Source organism: Ochotona curzoniae, unplaced genomic scaffold (genome assembly GCF_017591425.1).
Source record: "Ochotona curzoniae isolate NIBS_2020 unplaced genomic scaffold, NIBS_Ocur_1.0 contig_1302, whole genome shotgun sequence".
NCBI classification, from domain to species: Eukaryota; Metazoa; Chordata; class Mammalia; order Lagomorpha; family Ochotonidae; genus Ochotona; species Ochotona curzoniae.
The window spans coordinates 7,235,846-7,255,713 of record NW_024465035.1 but is presented as its reverse complement, the minus strand read 5'-3'; the positions used below and the strand labels follow the sequence as shown (position 1 = coordinate 7,255,713).

The following is a 19,868-nucleotide window of genomic DNA, read 5'->3' as shown; positions in this document are numbered from 1 at the left end:
TAATACAAAATGTCATTTTTGGGTAGTACCTAGTTGATTTCAAATAAGAAAGGAAAAGGAATGTTGTGAACCTGCTGTTACTGGGCTGCCCCTGTGGTCACTACATGAATGTGTTGTAACACTGTCTCAGTACCAGCCCCATGTTAGGGTTGTTCATGGCACAGTATCATTTAAGTGCTGCTCTAACTAGATTTTCGCTAAGCTTTTCAGGTTTTCTTTTATTGCATGTTTACAATGTTAAGTCTGGTTGTTAGTCTGCTGGTTGTTTGAACTTGAACTGTAGAACTCTGTTGTATGCCTGTGTGCAGTCGAGAGATTCTTAAAGTGTTAGTTCTACTGTTTTCTGAGTGGCCCACGTTTTATAGTACAGAGCAAACTTTTTGTCAATTCAGTTATACCTTCAGCTAATCTCTCTTACCTCTCATCCTTGGAATTGAGATGATATAAGTGCATAATCTTTGGATAAAAGTTATTTAAAATAATTAACCAGTGCAGTGAATAGGATGACATCATAAAGCAGGGTGATCCTTGTGCTGGGCTTTTATATTTGTACACAATTCCAGATCATATATCATTTGATCAGTAGCATTTGAAGGTTTGAAATAATCTTAAAGTTGTCATAGAAAATGAATTGAATACAGACTGTTAAAAGATTAAATAGAATGAAGGAATGAAATGCAGGACTTGGTTTTGTAGTCATACATTGAAGAATTTCTATAGTAAGGTCTGGTTTGACTGGATATCCCACTGTAGTTGCTAGCTAATGATGGACTATAATATCACCTTCAGTTATAATCTCTATTTTTAAAAAATACTTCTGCAAAAATTTTTTGGATAGCCTAGCAGTGGTAGCAAATATTTGAAAATCAATTTAGTTTTGATATTTTGAAAAATTTAACTGGTTCTCTACGTTTTATATTTGGCTATGCCATCATTTCTCTAGCATGAATCCATAAGTCTGATACTGAACTCAAAATGCTTTGATTATAAATTACTTTTCCCTTTATTTTTTTCTCGTTAAAGTTATTAAAACGAAGAGATATACTCTCCCTAAGTTAGGCCTTTGTCCACAATGCATGCTCTGTGAAAGCTTTCCTTTTCCGGTGAAGTTTTCCTTTGTTTCTGTAAGAACTTTAGCCTGCAGTTTGATAGACACATTTTTCTGTACATGAAGGGTTTTTGGTGCTTTATAATATATTCAAGTTTCAGGTGTGGCCCCTGTCCTTGTCTATCCTGCGGGCAAGCACATCTCTGTGTAGCTTAGAGATTAGCAAGAAACGGGAAGCCACCAGGAATTTGCCAGAGATGTTTGATAATGCCTACTCCTAGGGTTGTCTAACACTAATCAAATGTACGCTTAGACTTGGCTTTTAGAAGGGATTCTTCCCAGTTTCCTCCTTTGACAGAAAAGGAACCCGTGTCTTAGAGATTAAATTCAAGGTTAATGACTGATCCAAAAGTTCTGAGGGACTAAGCCTCGGTTGTTGCCCAGTGACAATTTTAAAGTAAGTTTTGGTTTAAAACTGAAAGCTAAAATCTGGGGGCAATAATGTTTTACTTGTTATTTGCCAAGTGTTCTTCAGCTGCAGAAATTTCCATAGGTGGCCCTGTGATTTAATTTACAGCTCCTATCTTTATTTGTGTAACTGCGTTCTTGTCATAAACTTGGCCAAGTATTTTGTTTGTTTTTGCAAAATGTTCTATGTTCTACTAAGGTCATACTAGATCTGAGGTTTAGTGTTTTGTTGTTGGCTTTTGTTTTTTTCGGTGGATGTGGTTAGGTAAGTTGGGTATTGCATTCTAAACTGCAACCAAAAAGGAAAGAATAAAACCAGGCCTGGGTACAAGAAGGTCTACAGGCTTGAGATGTTTGAGGTTGAGGATTTGGGAAATAAATTGGAAATTAAAAGGGTGAAGATTTTGATGTACAGTAAAATACTGGATTTTTACGCTAGTTTTCCCTGAAGCTTTAAAACATTTTATTTCCCTCACTTCCCCATTTATTTGAAAGGTAAAGATTCAGGTAGATCTCATACCTGAACTCCCTAACTGCCTGCAAGTGTGCAGCTGCTGTTGCCTCGGAGCCAGGAGCCAGGGTGGTAGCTCAGGTCTGCTCTGGGTGCAGGCATTCCATTGGAGCCATCCTCACTGTCTCCTGGGTCTGCGTAGAAGGAAATGGAATTGGTACTTGAACCAGGTATTCGAGGCAGATGCTTAGAGGTGAGATGCAGGCGATATAACCAGTGTCTTCTCCACTGTTGGGTCAAGTGTTTATTCCAGAAGTTGAGTATAAACACTGGATAAATATATGCCTTCTGCTTCATGGATACATTCATCTTCTTAAAAGGGCAAGTGTTGTCCTGGTGATCCTGGGGTGATTTCCATGTGCTGTGTGTGTTTTTACCTTTGCTCCACCACCACAGCCATGGACGTATGCACATGTGCACGCATCACACCTGTCATATTTTTTGTTTTCTATCTCGTTTCTCACCTGGGGAAAAGGTATCTCCAAGCCAAGTTCTACATAAAGTGAGAATCATTTTTATTTTAACGTAGCAAAAATACATATGTAGTAAACTTAAGCTTGTATATTTCATTTGGACATAGATAATTTCTTAATTTTTATTTGCCTGAAACATCTGAGACTCTAACATTTGTTGAAGTTATTATTGGCGAAAGAGATAAGCCCTGCGCTGCTGCAGCCTAGCCTTGGAAAACCAGGCTGATTCTGAACCTTCACAGTCATTTCTGTAGATGTTTGCTGAGGTGAAGTATTCACTTTAGTATTTAACGCTCAGGTTAAGTTTTTCAGTATGTTGTATCATTGACACTGGACTATCAAAAGTAAAATGACATCTTGAGATTTTTAATAAATCAATGTTTCTATATTTTATGTGGAAGAATATAATATTAAATTGATTCACATGCTCATGTATTTACTCGTTGAATTGACAGGCTGTTAGGTGCCAGGTAGGCCAGTTTCTGTGTAGTACCTCTTAATGGTTGAAAAAAAATAATAGTTAGCTTTCATTTAGAGCTTTTGCTGTATGAAGAAGGGTAGTTCAGTCACCATAAGCAGTAGATGTTTATTTTCAAATTAGGAGCCTGAGGCACAGAATTTTTAGATGAGTGCCAGTGGAAGTGTAGCCGCTGACGGGGAAGGAAGCCTTTCCTGTCATGGGAGTTGTACCACGTGCTGTTCTCGGTTGCAATCTGAGATAAAAGAAGCTTAACAAGAATATTTTCTCAGATTAATTTAATGTATATTCCTCTTAAGTACTTGTAGATTTCCAATTATCTTTGTGTTTTCCTACATCTAACATGTATTTTAATTCTGTGTCTTGTGTTGTTTATATGTTGACTTGTTTTTAAAGTGTCTTCGTTGCATGGCTCTAATTTAGAACAAGAGGGTGTGATTTACACCACTGGGACCGACTTCTGGGATAATCTGGCATTTGGGAACTTTCAGAAGATTTGAATAGGTGGCTCTGTGCAGTCATTTCTTTTCTGCACCCTCAAGATCAGTAGATATAATTGAGCTAATAGTCCTTTGTTTTAGGCCCTAAGGTAATGTTAGGTACTTTTATTAGAATTAGCAGGCAGTTGGATATCTTAGGTCTACTTGAAAGTAGAGACCTTGGTCATCAGACTGGCCTGATGTGATGGACAGGAGTGTAACTGGGAGCTCCATTTAAAAATAGAAGTTTATCATTTGAAATGTGCTTGGAGGATTTTGTATGTGCCACTTTCCAACATGAAGCTAACACATCTCGTGCCTAAACATGATATATTTTAAGGAAAATTTCGATGAAGGATTCTTACCCTACTGACCTTGGAAATCCAAGGTAATGAATATCTGCTTTGTCAGACAGTGAAGTACTTTGTACAAACTGGATGATGTGATGATTTTCAGCAGTTGTGTTAATGACAGATCTATAAAGAAAATGGCAAGCCAAACTTTTCTACAAGTAGTTAATGTGAATTATAAAACCTACACCAGATAATTTCTCTGCCTCTTTTTTAACCAATTATGACATCATTTTTGTTCCTGTTGAAACTTAGTCTGTTCTGTGTCAATATTATGATATATCTAATCTACAATAGAAGTGTCCTCCAAATTGCAAGTTTTCCTTTTGGAATCTAATATATCAAGCTCATTTTTAGCTGATTTAGATACATAAGGATTTTACAGTAGTTGGATATGAGCTCTCTGTAACCTTTCAGATATATTAATCAAAAAAAGCCAAACTTAATAATGCATCTAACTTAAAATGGATTGAACTCAAATATTTTATAGCTACCATATTTTCACAATAATAAAACATAAGAGTTTAAACCATGCCAATTTAAAGAGTACTTAGCAATGTATAAGTGCCCATTTTCACTTAATAGATTTTAGCCTTTGCCTTGTTTTAGATCTGAACAGGTTTCCTTTGACCTCAAAATCATTAACTCAATGAGAATTACCAAATTGTGAGAGCCATTCCTTTTCCTTTTTCTTTCTTTCTTTCTCTCTCTCTTTTTTTTTTTTTTGTCAGATGCATGGAATAGTAAACATTCCCAAGATTTAGGAGTGGACATGATCTGAAAGAAAGCCTATTAAATGCCGATTTCCAGTTTTGTAAAGAAACTCAATCAAATAATCCTAATCAAACTAATTTTTATTTATTTATTTATTTATTTATTGCTAAAGCAGAGCTGGTTTTAAAGTGTTTGAGATTTTTTTCTCAGTTACCACTTGAATTTCAAGTTAGACTCTGCTTTTTTAAAAAATTTGTTTTATTTCATGCCAGACACGGGCCCTATAACCCATAAACAACAACCCCAAAATAAGAATCCTAAATCCAGAATAATTCAAAATGGATACATACATCCAGTTTTTCCTTCTTTCATTGGAAACTGCTTGATTATAACATGCTCTGAGTATGAAAGACACGAGAGCCTTTAGCATAACAGGGGAGAGCCCCAGCCTTGGTTCTGCAGCTCATTGTCAATTCAAGTACGGAACGCTCTGGCTGTTGGGACTGTTAAATCTAGACTTAAAAGTTATTTGTTCTGTTTAGCATTTTTAGAATGATTCTATTAGGAATTGTATGTGCTTCAGTTTTAATTTTAACTCATAATGATTGTAAAGCACCCTGGGATGCTTGCATGAAAGGCGCTATAGAAATATAAGATTGTATTGTGTTCTAATATGTGGTATTATGGGGTGCTGGGTTCCATCATGGACAGTTGATAAGCTTGCAGGATTCTGCTTTGTGGAGAAGGTGGCTAACTTGAAGTCTTTATTTTGCCCTTCCCTCATTCTTTTTTCCTCATCAGTCGCCATCTTTTTCTTAAAAAAATATTGATTCTTTTGCGTTGTAACATTTTACTGTAGAAATGATAATGTGAATTAGTTTACCCAGAGGGGTTAAAGATGCAAACCAGATGATACATTGGAAGTTAAGAAGAGATTAAAGCTTTAATTCCAAGTACCATTTGAGATCACATTCTTATATGGATAACAAGACATGGTACTTCATTACAGGTTATCTCTGACAGTGCCAAGCTTGTCACATCTCACCAGAAAATCAGTATTTATTCCTAGGTAGGTAAGAAATACAGAGTTAACTGGAAATGAGTGTTAATGGGAATTTTTCCTGTGTTGAAACTCCTGAGTTGTGTTAACATTTGACAGAACTTGCTTTTACTTTCTAAGGAGACTTTGCAGTGCTGTGTGTGTTCAGTGACTTCAATTTGCCACTGTCTGTGTCTTGCTGTGTCATTGGGTGTTAGCAACATTGTAATTAGTAAGCTCCTGACCTCAAGTGAGTCAGGAATATGAGCTCTGCCATGAACTGCCTGACTTTTCTTCAATTTCATCATCTGTACTGTAGGAAGATACTGGTACTGATTTCTTAGTGTTGTGAAAATTACATGAGTAATACTTAAAAGCATCTGGCATGGGATGCGATAACTTCAGTCGCTTTCTAAAGTGTGGCCAGTGTGTGCCATGTGATCTGAGAAATTGTGTTGCTGCATAGGAGGTTTTAATGCAGTCTTCATTTTTAGTGGAAACTAAAAAATTATGAAAGAATGAAAGGATTGTGTTTTAAATTATTCTCACCGTTATGGGATTGTCTTAGTACCATTCCTAGAGTCATTAAAAGTTGTGTTATATTGTTTTAAAGTAGAGGGAAATTCAAGGCTTTTCCTTTAAATAAGTCAATTGGCAACTTAATCAAATCTGATTGCTTAGACTAGCAAATGTCAAGGGACATAAAGATGCTTCATGCAACTGTCATCAGGATAGAAACTTTTTCTTGATCTTCACCTCCTGCTCCCAGTACCCAAAGATCCATCCCCCCGATCTGCACCCGTAGTGGACACCGTTTTCCATGTTGCTTTCAAATTCTCCGTGTGATAACTAGACAGGTACACTGTAATTGTTGTCCCAAAGTGATTACATTTTGTTCATCGTCACACATAAAGATCCTAGAATGAAAAAGGAACTCGGGAGTATTTGATACACAGAGACAACTTTGTTGAATTTACACCATGCTGATTTCATGAACACAGGTCAGCAGTTTTGCTAGTATTGCTTTATGGATACTTGTTTTAGCATCTTCCCTGTGTTAATACTTTTCTATTAACACTTAATGCTGTGGTTTTCGGTTTCCCTAGCCAAGAGAAAATTCCGTTTTTTTTTTCCTACCAAAAAACCATAAGAACTAAACTTTCTGGTGCTTTTGCATATTTTATAATGTTTTTGGATACATGTTAAAAACTCACATTTGTAAACAGAACAGTAAACTGGGACCCACCATTTGAAAATTGATAGCAAAGACTGCATTTTATGTCACAGTTAAATGCCAGTTTTAATTATCCACTTATGGCCTTTCTATGCATGTAAAAAATTTTTTTTTCTGCTATTAAACATGTATTTCAGCCTGGCTGTTGATTATATTTTATCTCAATTCAATTAAATTTGAGACCTACACTTTTTGACTATCAGTTCTGCTTTCCCATTTTGTTTCTCATTTAAGAGAAAAATTAAGAGGGAACATTCAGAATGATTTTATAGACCAAGATCCTGATATTGTCAGCATCCCAAGCTCGCTCAGCTCACTCATACATAGTGCCTATTCCTCAGTTTCTGTTCCAAAAGCCACGTTGACATCGGATGCTCCATCTAGAGCTATCACCTGCGGTATTTTCTATCTGCTGTGTATAAAGGTCCTGAGTCACTTGAATCAGAGAGTGGCAAGTGCAGCTTGCCACCGTCCAGCTCTTCCAAAACAGGCTTTGAGCACTTGATTTGGGTACTCAGCCCCCACCTGCCCATCACGTGTATCCCGGGATGCATTGAGCTCTTTGGGAAGGACATTCTTGTCATTCCACTCTAACTTCTAAAGGGCTCCTTCCCAGAGGATGATATTTTCCTGGGCTGTGAAGGATTTTCATGATGCTAATTGAGGTGAAGACAGATTCATCTGAGTTTTTCCTTATAACTCAGTCTGGAGGTGACGTTATTTTATGTACAGTTTTCTAGTATTCTTGGAATTCTTGGTTAGAAGGTAACAGTGGCAGTATCACAGAAATCAAGACTAGGAGTTAGCTCAGGACTTCCCTGAAATCTTGGAACAGATCTGAGTGTAGTCCATGGACCCTCTGCTGGGCTTGCTAAGGCTTATGTAGACCCTGAAGATGAGGGCCAGCCGCTCTGTGGAGTACATCAGGCCATGGCCTACGTGGATTCTGTGGCTTTCTGTGCCACTGTACAAAGCCACGAACCAACACCTCACTTCTCTTCTACGCCACACTCCCCTGATTTGAGGCAACATTGCTTAAAACCTGATAGTGTTCATTCACACAGAGGTAGCAAAATGGGAAAAAGTGGCTACTGTTCAGAGTTGCAGAGCCTACTTCTAGTATTTGTTTTAGGAAAATTGAATTTTCAGTAGTTCTTGCGTAGTTCTTGTTTTTACCCTGGTATAAAATTTATTCAAAATGCTATTCTTTGGACATCTACAACATCACATAAATTTTTTTTCTTCTACTACTTCTAAGCAGATACAAGAAATTTTAGATTCTGTAGAAATGAGAGATGTAACTACACAAGGGCATCTGAGAGTTAGCATTCCTCAGATGTCTAAGTTGGAACAGTGTGCTTAACATGTTCTTTGGACATATTGCTGTAAAATCAAATGAAGGCCGTGTAATTCAGATTTATAGGATGAGCAACTTCTCAAATGTTTATATTGGCATGTTTAATTTAAGCATATTTTTAATGATAATATTTATAAACAAGGTAGCTAAGGACTGTCACTTACCTATAAGTGCCTACACAGTGAGTGTCTGGAGAGGAATGATATGTATATATCATAATTGAATCTCCATTAGTTAATTTCATCGACTCTAAAGCTGTTGAAAAAGTTGGTGGGGATCAATCGTATAGTTGCATTCTCTTTGAGTATTATGTTACAGCCTTTGTATGCATTAATTTGAAATACTCTGTTGTTAACAAGTTCCTACTAACATTTTTTGTTTGAATTTGTGAGAAGAGATTTACATGTAGAAAAATCTAGATAGCTATTTACAAATGATGAAACCTGGTCAAAAAACACTATCAGGACATTAGATAAGATTACCTTAGAGAACTAACGTGTCGCTTTAGAAGTTATGAATTGGATATTTAATAAAAGTAAAAATCTGTGCTTTGAAGACACTTTTTCTTGACTTCCCCTTCTCCCCCCACGTTTCATATTTAGGAAATATAGCAGAAAAATTGGAAGAGTTGGAAATGTCTCTTTGTACTTGGTTTTGTATTCCTTCATTGGGTTTTGTACTGAGTTTCCGTCTCAGTGGTGTGCCCCTTTTCAGGCCCTGGAATTGATCAAGATGACCAGTCATAGCTAGGACAGCTGGAGTTTAAGTAAAATTTAGAAGTGATTAGTCTGTTCTCAACAAATTGAGATTCGGAGTATGCTGCAATTGTATTTCTCAAGAGAATAGCTTAGAAAACGAGAGTCCAGAGTGAAAGACTTGGGGAACATAAGCTAGCAGGAGCAAACCGAGTATTACGCTTTGAAATCCTGCCATGCACGTTTATCAGTTGACGCCCATTCCCATCCTTCCTACCTGTTAATTTTCAACCTCAAATGCAGCATTTGATGCCTTTCAATATCTCATATGTAGTAATTGATGTCTTTGGGGATTAAAAGAACGCTTCATTTATGGAGAATCTCTATTAAAACTGTATTTGAATGTGGGGGTTTACTCAGTTGTATTTGAATCTGAAGTTGATCCAAAGTTAAACTTTGACACTTGACTTTCCTTGCCGCCTATGAAAAACTGCCTGAAAAAGTCAGGTCTTACGCAAACAGGTCTTGCATAGAGGTGAGAGAGGTCAAAGTGTGTGATATACTTCCCAAAAAAAATCAAGATACAAAATGATAAAAAGCCAGTCTTTTGACAGATTGCTCAGTAAATGCTTATTTTATTGAAAATTATTCATAAGTACTTAACGCTCTGTGCCGTTTAGCAGAGTCCATGTGGAGGGAACTGGTGAGGTTACTTTGAGCGCTTGATCTTAACGGTGGGACTTCCTAGGTCAGGCTGCAGCAACTGAGAAGTTAAACGTTTTCTTAATTCACATTTTGTGTGTGCAGGCATTTGTTTCAGAGTAGTTATTTTAGATTTTATGCCAGTGACATTAGCAGCAATACACTTTCGGTTAAAACATGGACATCACAGGTATGCAAACATACCACAAGCAGGTAGAATCATGACATTTGCCTTATAGACTAAAACCTGTGCGAGATGATTCCCTTCGCTGCCTTAGGGTGTTCGAATTCAAAACATACATTCCTTCCTACAGGAAAAGATATTCGGATTCCTTAGTTGAAATTAATTAGCATTCAGAAACCGGATAGCATGTTTTTGGGTATTCATGAGATCTCTGTTTGAAAAAAAATGTTTTTAACTTGTAGAAATGTGTTGCAACACACAGATGGGAAGAAAAAGAAAAAAAAAAATCTCTTTAGCAAGCACTGTGTGTAAAAGGAATATTACATTTTGCACGCTCCTGATTGCTCTGTGTAAACAGTTTTTGACATCTGTCTTTATAGTTTTCGAGGAGAGGAAGACTTTGTTAAAAGAATCATTTTTATACAGCAGTCACCATTTCAGTCTTGCTTTACCTGTATTATGAAAGCAGATGGTCTGCATGTCTTTTGAATATTTATAACTATCAAAAACAATCTCTTGCTATTCACCCTTAGGCTTATGAGATGTCAGGACTGTTCTGGTTGAAAAAAAAAATCATCTTGGGTGTTTACAGAAAGAGGATTACATTAAGCTGAAATGACTATACATTTTCCAGTTTAATATTTGTCCATCAGCTGTTTAATCGTATTTAGATAATTGTGTAAATAAGATGTTGTAGCCCTTGCCCCCTCTGCTGAGGGAGTCTTCAGGCTTTGAATATGGGTGAGCCACCATTTTGTAGATCTCTTCCTACCTGCTCCTGCTTGAAGTTCCCCTGCCAGCAAGGCCTTAGCAAGTTGGACCATGGTACTACAGTTCTGTTATTCAAAACAATCAAAAATAAAAAGTAATGCGCAAAAAGCAAGCCAGGGAGCTGCTGGCTTCTCGTGCAGGCTGTTTAGTTTACTGGAGTATATTGTACTATGCAAATAGAGTGCAGCACTCCAGTCCTCCTTCAAAGATGGCATGGCTTTCCCTTTATCCTCTGTGAGCATGCAAAGCTCGGAGGGCATTTTGGAAAACTTTTGGTATAGTGGGGGTTAACTGGTTTTTGACTGGAAGCTGAGCAATCAGAGATAACAGATTTTGCTGTGGTTGGTTGATTTGGCAGAAAAGCATGAACAGTTTTGGTTTAAATGATTGAATAACCTGATTAGCATTGTTTTGGGGTGGGTTTTTTTTTTTTGGTTGTTGTTAAAGGCACAACAAAGCAATTTTAAGAGTAATCAGATCACTGCCTTTTCCCAGTGGAAGAATTCATTTTGAGATAGTATCACCCCTCCCAAAACCTGTGTATTCATTGGTTAGAGATGACCAGCTTAAAAAACCCAAACTCTCATTTTCTAAATATGTTATGAATGTATATTTCCACTGCATATGATATTGCATTGGGGGTTTGAAAAAATATAACATTTTAAAAATTATATAACAACCAATTCCTTGTATTTTTTGTTTGTTTTTTTTCATATTTAGGGACGTGGCAGATTTTAGAGCAAAGATTCAGAATGTTCTAACTATATCTAAGTCAGGCTTTAGGGAAAAAAAAAACCCTACCCTTACCTTTTTGCAATTAGAAAGGTTATAAATAATGTATCTGGCTGAGAAGGAAGCTCAGCCTGTGGCAGATGGTACCACTCCAGAGTACTGGGGTTTCTGTGAAGATGGCGTTGGTTCAGATCGGAACTTGAGCAGACTCGGAGAGAACTGAAGCTCCTCCCAGGGACGAGATACTTGCTTTATGGATCTTAGAAGCGCTTACAACTTGGCTCCTGGGATGAGAATATTGTGTCACAGCGGGGTTAGGAGATCCACAGCCAATTTCTGCCTACTTTCCCATTGTAGTTCCCAACATGGAAAGCCATGGCCTTGTTGATTGGTGAGTGTGCTGTACAGTATTTGAACTTGGAATTTCAGCCACTTGGGTTTTGTCAGTTTGATTGTTTTATCCCTGAACATTGATTTTTGTTCAGACCGACCGCTGAATAGGAAACTCACCATACAAGTTGTGTCTTTTTTTGAAGTGCTTTGAAGAGCCCATATAAATAGACACAGAGAAAACTGGAATAACAAGAGCACTGCAGCTCAGACATCTGTGTGGATATATTTTGAAAAACCTGGGAAGGGAACTCTAGCAAATTACTGAACACAGGTTCTTGAAACTGGTTTCTGTCATCATGACAGCCAAAAGTGATGGGTTTTAAAGATTCATGTGACAATTAAACTGCCATTACCCTTCGCCTTTAAAGAAAAAAAGAGGTATATGTTCTGGCCTGCAGTGATTTTCAGTGCGGCTGTATCCATCACCTGCCCTGTGCGCTGGGCTGTGCAGAGTCCAGTCCGGTGAGAACGCTTGACAGGTGCTATGGTGGCTCTGTCTGCAGGGTGTTGAGGAAGTTAGGAAAGGCATGGCAGATGAGGGATAGGCAACTGCTGGTGAGAAAGAGCTCGCCGCCTAGCCTCCGCATTAGAGGAGTGGTACCTGCCTTCCTGGTGTCAGACACACGCGTGGGCCGGCTTCAGAAAATGCCACTTCCTTGGAATATGAGAACAAACGGGAATATTTTCCCTTGATAGTTTCTGTTGCCATCCCTTGACTCGACTTGTGACTTAATAATTTAATTAGCGCACTCTTCCTATGGAAATTTGTGGCTTAAAGTATAACATTTGAAAATGTTATTTGCTGTTCTTATTTGAAGCATAGTTGACTGATCTGAAATGTGATCATACAGCGAAAAGCCCATGAAGAGGAGGCAGAGGGTTGTCATACTAATTAACATCCTTTAAGTTTATATTTGATAGATTCCAGGTCTGTGCTAATTGCATCACATCCATTATTATTGTCTGTCCAAGGATAGATAGTGTGTCTCTTCAAGTCATTATTTTCCTTCTGACTTGTCCAGTGCTTAGTAGGAGTTCAATGGATATATATTGAATTAATTTTTAGAAAGGCTTAAATGAGTAGAATCCCAAAACAACCCTGTGAGGCAAATACTGTTGTGTTTGCCATATAGCATAGTGAATTGTTATCAACTGATGTGTCACAAAGTGACCCTTTCTGCTTTGATTCTTCAGATAAACATTTAGTGTATGTTTATATATGGCAGGCATCGGGCTGGAAAATAACACAAGCTCCAGACCTACATAAAGTAGTGCTGCTTTTTTACTGGCCTGAGAATCACAAGGCTGTCTTTCTCTGTTTTTGAAGATTTTTTTTTTTCTTGGAAAGGCAGATTTACAGAGAAGGAGAGACAGAAAAATCTTCTTTTCATTTGTTCACTCCAGGTGGCCACAACAGCCAGAGCTGAGCTGATCCGAAGCCAGGAGCTTCCAGATCTCCCACATGGTGCAGGGCCTCAAGGCTTTCCCAGGCCACAGGCAGGGAGCTGGATGGGAAGCGGGAGCAGCTGGGATATAACCAGCGCCCATAAGGGATTCCAGCCAATGCAAGGCGAGGACTTTAGACACTAGACAACCGTGCTGGGTCCCAAGCCTTTCTCTTTTAAAATATAGAAATTGGTCTACCCTTTCTACACACATCACCTTAAAAAAATGAGCAAATCTTCTCTTTGTCCTTTTTGTAGTACCAACATCATGAGTTTTTCTCAAATTTCTGATTACAACATAGAATGCGATCTTTCCAAGCTCTGTGCACTATGGGATTCAAGAATGCATCTTCACTGTTGTACACTAGTGTGCCCAGTTGCCATGCACAAGCCTTCAGTAGAAGCTGCAGCATGAAGGTGCATAAAGGACTGTGTGAGCAATGCCATTTGCATACTACTGAGTATTCCAATAGAAATACAGGTGATCCCAGGTTACCTGAGTTGTGGGAATATTTCCCAATCTCCCAAAGCACAGGAAGATAGGGAACCCAGAAAGTTAGTTTGGCATGCGTTGTAACCTGTTGGATAGCCTTTTAAGTTATGTCTTGTTTAGGCTAATGTTTACATTAACCAGAGATTCCTAACTACATAATGGTTGACAGAGTAGAAGATATTCAAAAAACTCAGGGGGCGAGAGCCTACCCATTTAGGGTTAAGCTAGGGCAGGGTTATAATGAACTATATGTAGCACTATTACATATGGGCTCCAGTTTTATAAAAATATTTCAGACGTTTTGTTCACATAAACTGTGAGTCCCCCAGCCCACATGCTCCTGGCATTGGGAAGCACACGTATTGCAATGATATGTGCAGGTAGCCATCCTGTGGATAGGTTAGCAAGCTTCCTTTAGGCAGAGGTGGTCTAACCATCCTTGTATCCTTTATCCCAGTGAGTCCTGTAGCACATGTGGAATAAAAAGCAAATGATAGCTCATATAGCTGTGGGCAGACTGAAGTAAGTGAATACTTGTCACAAAAGCTCAAGTTTTGTCCTCTAAGAAGGAGGACCTGTACTGTGAACAATTCTTACATAAGGTCCTTGGAGCATTAAATTAAAAATAATCATTGTGTTCCAAAAAAATTGAAATTCATGCAGTGGATCTTTAAAAAGTTTAAGGAAAAGTGCATATTAAGAAAAATGTGAAATATTTTAATATATATTAAATACATTGAAATAGATATACAAATTAGGTGAATTTCAAAATATTTGGGAACCAATAAGCTTAACTTGCATTTTTCTTCTCTTTAAGCTTTTTGAAGTACCCTGGTATATGCTTTTATATTAACACTTAAGAAACTGTCAGAAAGTCTAGCTAAAGATGAATAATTTTTTTTTTAAATTGGACCAAAGTGGGAGAACACCAACTGTCATCCATTTGCAGAATCACCATTATCTATCAGCAATCTTAGTAGTTTTATTAGTGTCTTACCTTATTGATCCATTATTACAGTATGGTAAGTGAGATTGGAGCTGAAAGATTGTTAACTGGATCAAGTAATCTCACTCTGGCTTTGGCAACCTTGCTGAGTGTCTTTTTGCACTGTGGACTGGGGAGGCTCTTAGTGAAATTGCCAGCTATTGGATTAATGGCAGAGTCAGGAACACATTAAGAATGTCTTTTTAGGGAAATAAAAGGTGAAAATGAGTATAAAGATGAAAGTGTCAGTGTTCTCGCCACAGTACCTTGTAGGAAAGATAGCTGTGTTTCCTATAAATAATACAGTTCCAGCTATCCTCCATTCGAATTCCTTCAGCGAGCCCTCAGATGTATGTTTATAGAAAGGGGTACATGATAACCAAAAAGAGCTCTATCAGAAGATGTAAAATTACTCCTGTCTCCATACGTTTTATTATTTCCCCTACAAATTCAGCCTTCTATAAACTCTTTCCCCTAAGAGCACCTGAGGTCTGAAATGGAAGATTGCTTATTTTTACATGTATGATGATGGGTGGATTGGTGTTATAATGTCTGGTTATTTCTAAGATTCTATAGGAAAATATTTAGCTATAAGAGAGTATGGGTATTATGATTTAAAAAAAAAAGCAAAAAATAATGCCACTGAAATTACCCACGACCAAAATTTATTGGGAATAAAACATTTCCTGTTGAAAATGACTTTGAAAAAAACTTTCTCCCAGTAATACACTGAAATCATTTTATTTTTCATTTTTATATGTTAAACGCATCAGTGTTTTCAAGGCTAGAATAAAGAAAAGTGACAATGTGTTATTTTCTGTGGTATCCTGGAAATATTTAGTAGGCAAGAAATGTCTATGTTTAAAAATTTGTATGATCCGTTTAACATTCAGAACTGAAGCTTTACTGTAGAAGAAGCCAACAGTAAGGTTCTAGAATGTTCTTCTTGCTGTGTGAATAAGTTATTTCTTCTCACATGCGGAGATGTGTAACCTTCGTACGGTTTTGCACACCTCTGTTGAAGTCCAGGTAGATTGGAAAGTGCCAATGATATTTCTTAAACTTGCATGTACATATGGAATCTTGGTAAAATCTAGACACCTAGGTTTGGGCTCAGACCTAAGATTCTCTTTGTTTTCTTTTAAAAGATTTATTTGTTTGAAAGCATTAGAGAGAGAGAGAGACAGAGACATCTTCTGTGTACTGGTTTCCTTCCAGAAGGCCGCAGTGACCAGGAGCTTCATGTCAGTCTCTGTCCTGCCTCTTTCCCTAGGCCATTAACAGGGAGCTGGATGGGAAGTATGGCATCTGGGACATGAACCAATGGCCAGATGGCATGCTTGTGCCACAGGCGGCTTAGCTGGCTATGCCACAGCACTGGCCCCAGTGTCCACTGTTTCTGTCCAGTGTCTAGGTGATGCCCATGTTACTAATCCCCCGTGCATACTTTGGGCAGCAAGGTTGTAGAGTTCAGTCACCAAACCAGGAAGTAGTAGGTGTTTTTAAAATATATCAAAGTCATCTTCAAAAGTCTGGATTTATTGGAGTTAGAGAAAGTTTGTCAGCCTAGGAATAGATGACATTGATGGAGATTTGATAAATGTTTAGCACAAAATCTGTGGCTTGATAGCTTTTCCTGGTCTCAGTGGACTATTAGCTCTCGACTTAAGTCAGTGACTCATGGTGTGTGTAATGAGTTTTGAGTAGTCAGAGCTTTAGGCTGAAGAGTGAAACAAATGTGTTAGTACTCACTTGATTCCAAAAATCTATGGTTGGATTTAAAGAAAATACAATGTATGATTCTGTGTTCCAGCTTGTGTTTCTAAGTATTACAAATGTCCTCCCTTCCTCCCCGCCCCCGCCCGGCCTTCATGCAGAGCATGATCTCGTCCATTGTCAACAGTACTTACTATGCAAATGTCTCAGCCGCAAAATGTCAAGAATTTGGAAGGTGGTACAAACATTTCAAGAAGACAAAAGACATGATGGGTAAGCAAAAAACTATTGCACTGGTGGCTACATACCATTACATGTCATTTGGGGTTTTATCAAAGTCACATCTAAAGCCAGGTCTTTTGATTGCCCAATTAGAGATCAATTTAGAATGTTTCTTTGGGGGTGGGGAGTGGGTATGAGCATAATGAGATAATTAAATTCAATAAATGTTTGTGTTTAAATCAGCCAAACTGACTTGGTTGTCAGACATGCAGGAAACCGAGGCGTGAGGAGGGGAGCTGTCAGTTTTGAACATCTCAGTGAAGACCTAACCAAGCCTTGAATAACTAATATTAGCTGTGATTTCTCTCAGAGATAAATCATGCTTTTAAGCTTTCTGTTTTCATTTGAGAGAATTAGAATCTATTTTTACATACAATTTTTAAGGAAATTAAACTGTATTTATAGTTTGCGCAGTGGATCAAGTGATTTTGATGCTTTTACCTCTGGTCTCTATCAAAGAGAGACTCTTGGTGGGCATGCTTTACCAGGAAAAATCATTGCATCATTTCTAAATTCCTAACTCCAAAATAACATTCCATATTAACATATCATTTTAGGTCAATATTTTTTGTTCCATAGGATGCTCATTAAAATCACCTGCTATGTAAAATGACAGTTTAAAGATGTATATTGGATATGAGCATTTTGCAATATGGCATTTTATTCCTGTTTGTTAGTAAAAGCAAACACTGTGATTAAGGTTGATGTTTTAATTTCCATTAATGTTTTCTCTCACATACTTATACCTCCAAATAATGTATTTTACAATAACATAGGAATGCTATGTTTAATATGCATAGCATTATGCCTTGCTTTGCCTGTTTCTGGTTAACTCCATTACATTTATTTAATAACAATAGCAATAACTTTTCCTAAAAAATTTTAAGAGCCAAGAGAACCCAAATTCTGAACATGTTTTAGCTTTTAATATTTGAAGAAAAGCCATTCATCTACCAAAACAGATTGCTAGCCTTTTATAGCTTACGACTATAATGAAGGCCATGTATCATTTTTGGAATAATGGCTTGAACTACAATTGTCTGTGAATGGTCCACTTGGGCTGATATCATGGTAGAAAGTGAAGGTTTCTTCCCTAATTCTTAGTTATATTTTACATATGTTAGTGACAATAGCAATATGGTAAGTTCCTGTAAATACAAAACCTGCATATTTAATGAAAGGAGAAATGATGACTCAGATCAAACTAGAGTCTGCATGAGAAGGGTTGTGTGGTAATGCAGTTTGGAAGGACGGCTGTTTGCAGCTGACTCCATACTCCAGGTGAAGAGCATCAAACCAGGCTCCTCCTCCTAGCAGCAGAGCACTTGCTGCACTTAGAAGCGGACTCTGAGCCAGTCTACCTGAGGAGAAGCATTCATTATAATATCATCATAGTATTGCTGTGTGCTACATGACTCCACTCTTTCCTCACAAAATTTATCTTTGGCTTCTGACGCTAGCAACTGAAAAAAAACAAAAACAAAAAAAAAAATTGGATTTCAGCAACACTGGCCATACAGTCCTTTACTGTCTTCTTAATGGTATTTGCAGAAATACCTCCTGCCCATGATGGTTATACAGTATACTTAGCACAGTATACTGTTACTACTAGTTACTGTATGTCCATTTTTATTTATTGCTTTATGTTCATTGGTTCATTGTTATGTAAAAATTGAACATTGGAGATGTTTTCTGTCATCTTTGATAGTTTTTGCCTACCATAGAAAAGTAAATAGAAAATATTTGTAAATTTTCTTTATTATCATAAGTTTGTTTTCTAGAAGTTATTTGAAAATACTGTGAACAAGTGTATTGTTGGGGTAAAATATAAAATGAATAATAGTTGACCCTAAAACTAGCTGCAAAGAATTTGTGTATAATGGATTTAATGCCTTAAACCCTAACATTTAAAAAAAATGAGATGAAGGTGTTCTTCTAATTTTAAAGTTCATGGAATTGTTCAGAAGAGGAAAACACCCATGCAGCCTGGTGAGTTCCATCTTGAGATTGCTTTGGTTTCCTTGGTTCATTGGTATGCTCTGTGCCTACTATCTCCTCTCATCAATCAAAATTATTAAGAATCCGTATCGGTGTCCACTATTGTTCACTGAACACGATTTTACTTTTTCTCCATTTAGTCGAAATGGATAGTCTTTCTGAACTATCCCAGCAAGGTGCCAACCACGTGAACTTTGGCCAGCAGCCGGTCCCAGGGAACACAGCCGAGCAGCCTCCGTCCCCCGCGCAGCTTTCGCATGGCAGCCAACCCTCTGTCCGGACCCCTCTTCCAAACCTGCATCCTGGGCTCGTTTCCACACCTATTAGTCCTCAGTTGGTCAACCAGCAGCTGGTGATGGCTCAGCTGCTGAACCAGCAGTATGCAGTGAATAGACTCCTAGCCCAGCAGTCCTTAAACCAACAATACTTGAACCACCCTCCCCCTGTCAGTAGATCCATGAATAAGCCTTTAGAACAACAGGTTTCAACCAACACAGAGGTGTCTTCCGAGATCTACCAGTGGGTACGAGATGAACTGAAACGCGCAGGAATCTCCCAGGCAGTATTTGCACGTGTGGCTTTTAACAGAACTCAGGTTAGTTTCCTTATTATTATAAAATTTTCAGCTCCCTCTCATTTCTATTTGTGAGTCCAGTTTATGCTGTCTTGTCTTTCTCACCATGTGATCATGTTGCCTGTTGCTGGCGTCACTGACGTTTGATTTCGTCTTTCCCTCTCTTGTGTCTTTATCTGCGATGTGCAGATCGATCCTTATGCACGGGCCTTGAAAGGATAAATTAAATATAAAACGTATTTCACACTGACTCTACCCTGTGCTTTCGTAAAAAGAAATCATAAACTTAGCAGTAAAAACATCTTTGTCCTCTTGAGTAAATTCCTGTGAAGATGTTGAGAGGGACAGGGGAAAATGGGAGATTGATATGTAAAAAGTCATGAGATAATCAGCCTGGAGCCCTAAGAAGATTGATTGTATTAAACGGTGAATGAAGGGTTTTTTGTTTGTTTGTTTCTTGTTTCACAGAGCAGAATGCTATATATTCTTTTTGACCAAGGCATACTAAAGCCCTAGAAGATCACTTAACTGTAATTAGGATGACATCGCATCGTCATCTTAACTTTCTTAACACTGTTCTTTGTTTTCTCTATTTATTTATTTGGCCTGACCCATACTTTCCCTCTCGTATTTAGGCTGTTTTGTTTGTTAGTTGATTATAAGAGTGAAAATCTGGTACAAAAATAATCTAGTAATAATTCCTTGTTGGTAGAATGTCCATACCTAAGAGAATCCCAGCTCTGATTT

The 19,868-nt window shown here is 37.8% G+C and overlaps 1 protein-coding gene across 5 annotated transcripts in view; it reads left to right on the top strand.

The window, feature by feature from the left end:
- Positions 1–19,868, top strand: part of SATB1 (SATB homeobox 1) — a 93,053-nt gene that overhangs the window by 29,810 nt on the left and 43,375 nt on the right. For 3 of the 5 annotated variants that reach the window (XM_040963439.1, XM_040963429.1, XM_040963447.1), the window contains 3 exons: positions 16,429–16,540; positions 18,497–18,538; positions 18,688–19,142. In XM_040963439.1, coding sequence (XP_040819373.1) covers positions 16,429–16,540; positions 18,497–18,538; positions 18,688–19,142 — 609 coding nt within the window. The remainder of the gene's footprint in view (positions 1–16,428; positions 16,541–18,496; positions 18,539–18,687; positions 19,143–19,868) is intronic. The other 2 variants (XM_040963466.1, XM_040963456.1) reach the window with 1 other exon arrangement.